A 2,839-nucleotide genomic window follows, 5' to 3' on the forward strand; every position below is an offset into this window, starting at 1 on the left:
CCTGAGCCACAGGCGCCGAGCCAGAAAATCTACTGTTTATCAAACTAAGAGCGTAAAGCAATCCAACTATCCTTGAAATCACTTCACATTCCAATCTCAAGTTAATCTCAAGATACATTTTCATAAAAAGTAACATTTTCTTAATTGTAAACACAAAGCTTAAAACAGCTTTACACCTGATAAAAAAGTAAACAAAATTCCACGCCAATTCATTGACATAGATATTCCACCTCACCTATGGGATTAACAATGCTACTAAGGAGTTCTGGTTAGTTTTCCATGACTTGGGTCCCGTTGTTAGTTGTTCTCTTCCTTAAAAAGCACATAGCAGAAAGAAGCCACAAAACTAAGGCCTGCAGGACTCAGATGATGAATGCTGCATTACTACTAATAAAGGCTTTGTACTTAAAAATCATCCTATTAAATTGGGCAAGTGCACAAGAATGACTCCCCTGTCACATGGCACATAAAATTAACAAGTAAGTACAATTCGGTTACATTCTCAACATCCTTAAATATTTTGGATACGTGCTGATGACCAAAGAAGATAAAACAATAACCAAGGGCAAAAAAAAAACAGGATTATCTCCTTAAAAGAAAGAATTCACTGACAGTAAGTTATTTTAAACCCACAACTTAAAAAGAACTCAATCAAGTTTACCCATTTTACCACACAGCAAATCAAAGTTAACTGAACAAATAGACACTAACAATAGTTGATAAATATACTGCCAAAAACCTAAACATTGGTTTCAGCAGACGCAGAGAAACACTTTTCAAAATCAGTAAAGCGGAGACTTATACTCCCTTACCCACATATAAATTTACTCTCTATTGGACTCGGCAGTAACAAGGAGCAAGCCACCTCGTTTAAAAACTAAGAAAATGAAATTCTGAGTTAAGAGGTTATGGAGATACAACTTAAAAGACCGGAAATTATTTGTATTCACTGAGAACCTACTACTTTACCCACTTAAATAAGCTCAACAATACACTCAAAAACAGGATTCACAACTGAATTAGAAAAAACTCAACACTCTTAAAAGGCAATTTGGAGGCGTGGTAGAGAGAGACAACTTGACATTCTCTCACATTATCAAATCTCTCTGGGCCACCGCCTTTCCATTTCTCAGGGACCTAACTAAACACACTGGGGCCACTTGTCACATGCCAGCCACCTTGCACTGCTGTCACCTACGGTGAGAATGACCCTATCCTGAAAGCAATGCCCGCTGGGGCTCGGCTCGACACCGGGTGACCCGGGGGTGGGGGTAGGGGAAGTGGAGAGGAGTCTTCTACGCAAAGCGGTTAGAGCTCCAAATACTGGGGCAGCCCGAAGCGGGGAGGTGGGGTGGGGGGGACAACCCCGGGACAGATGCCGTGACATCCCTCGGGATCCCAATGGAGAGAACCAGGACAGCATTCGGGACAGTCAGGCACCCCCAGCTCTCCGCGTGACACCAACTCGGACCGGGTCGCCTGGGCACCACGTTGGGCCCTCCACAGAGACCTGACGGGATACCCGACAGGGGACCCGCAGAGAGGAAGGGCGGGCCGGCAGGCGCCCCACAGCCGGAAGGGGCGAGCCCCGCAAGCAGGGCTCCCGCCCCACGGGGCTCACCTTAAGGTCGTTCTCCGGCAGGTACTTGCACAGCCGCGCTATCTCCACGTACTTGTCTAGGTCTAGCGGCGCCATTTTAAGAATAACAAGCCGCAACACAAATTGCGGCGGCGGCAGCAGCGACTGTAGTAGCGGCGGCAGCGGCGGCAGCGGCGGAGGCCGAAGCCGGAACTCTACCTACGTCACGTCCGGCCGGTGAGTGGCGTCTGCGCAGCGCCGTTAAAGCTTGACCGGATTCTGCCACTGCCCGGCGCCCTCTCTGGGTGAACCTAAGCTGGAGGCCCCAAGAAGTCCTGCCAGCGAAACTTGCTAGGAGCCGTAGTTGTCTGCCGCAGGGAGTGCCGGGATTTGTAGTGTTCAGTTGTGGACAGTTTCCCCTACTTTTCCTCCTCTTCCCTTACTCCAGACGTTCACCTCTGGGGACCAGGCGAGGCTTTTCCGAGGCAAAACAGCGAAGTAGGTGACCCTAGCCATTCCTCCATTTCTTATTCCGATCCCTTTAAGAACTGTCTTATCGGAACTTCTTCATTTAAAAAGTGGGTAAGCCTGGTTGGTTACAGTAATCTGTTTGTACCTTTCCAAGACCTTGTGAAAACCTTGTCTAAACTTGTGGCAGATGTCAGGCTCCCAGTCGTCCGTCAAGGAAGGAAGGAAAATAAAGACTGAAGCATTTTTTATGCTAAATGCTATACAAATGTTGTTTTTCCGTTTACTCTTCATAACGATTGGTGGGAAAGTATGGCTTGGTAGATGTTAAGTAATTTGCCCCCGACCTCACAGGGAACAAGTGGTGACGTCAATAAGGAAAATAGGTTTGCTAGTTTAAGCATCCTTCCAATTTGAGTCCCAGGAGAGCAGGGAGTTTTTGTTGCATCCCCAGCGCCAAGAATAGTACCTGGCATTTTGTATACCTTCAACAGTGTTCACTCAACGACTATTATTGAGCACCAACTATGTGCCAGGTACAGTTATAGGCCCTTGGATATTTGGGGAACCAAACAAACATCTCTATGCTCAATTTGTAATTTACATTATATAGAGGGAGGCAGAATCTAAATCATAAATATAGTAAATGACTTCATAGCATATTACAAAGTGATAACGGGCGCAATGTCTCACGCCTGTAACTGCAACACTTTGGGAGGCCGAAGTGAGTGGATCGCTTGAGCTCACGAGTTCAAGACCAACCTGAGCTAAAGCCAGACCCCCCCATCTCTT

At 46.6% G+C, this 2,839-nt stretch overlaps 1 protein-coding gene across 1 annotated transcript in view; it reads right to left on the reverse strand.

Moving 5' to 3' along the window:
* PPP6C (protein phosphatase 6 catalytic subunit) overlaps window positions 1-1,910 on the reverse strand; it is a 46,278-nt gene extending 44,368 nt beyond the window's left edge. The window contains exon 1 of the mRNA XM_012802387.1: window positions 1,622-1,910. Within this exon, the coding sequence (XP_012657841.1) occupies window positions 1,622-1,696 (75 nt within the window). The 5' untranslated portion in view covers window positions 1,697-1,910. The remainder of the gene's footprint in view (window positions 1-1,621) is intronic.
* Window positions 1,911-2,839: the final 929 nt, after the last annotated feature.

The sequence above is a fragment of the Otolemur garnettii genome, unplaced genomic scaffold (genome assembly GCF_000181295.1).
Source record: "Otolemur garnettii isolate 467f Iridium unplaced genomic scaffold, OtoGar3 scaffold00014, whole genome shotgun sequence".
Classification (NCBI taxonomy): Eukaryota; Metazoa; Chordata; class Mammalia; order Primates; family Galagidae; genus Otolemur; species Otolemur garnettii.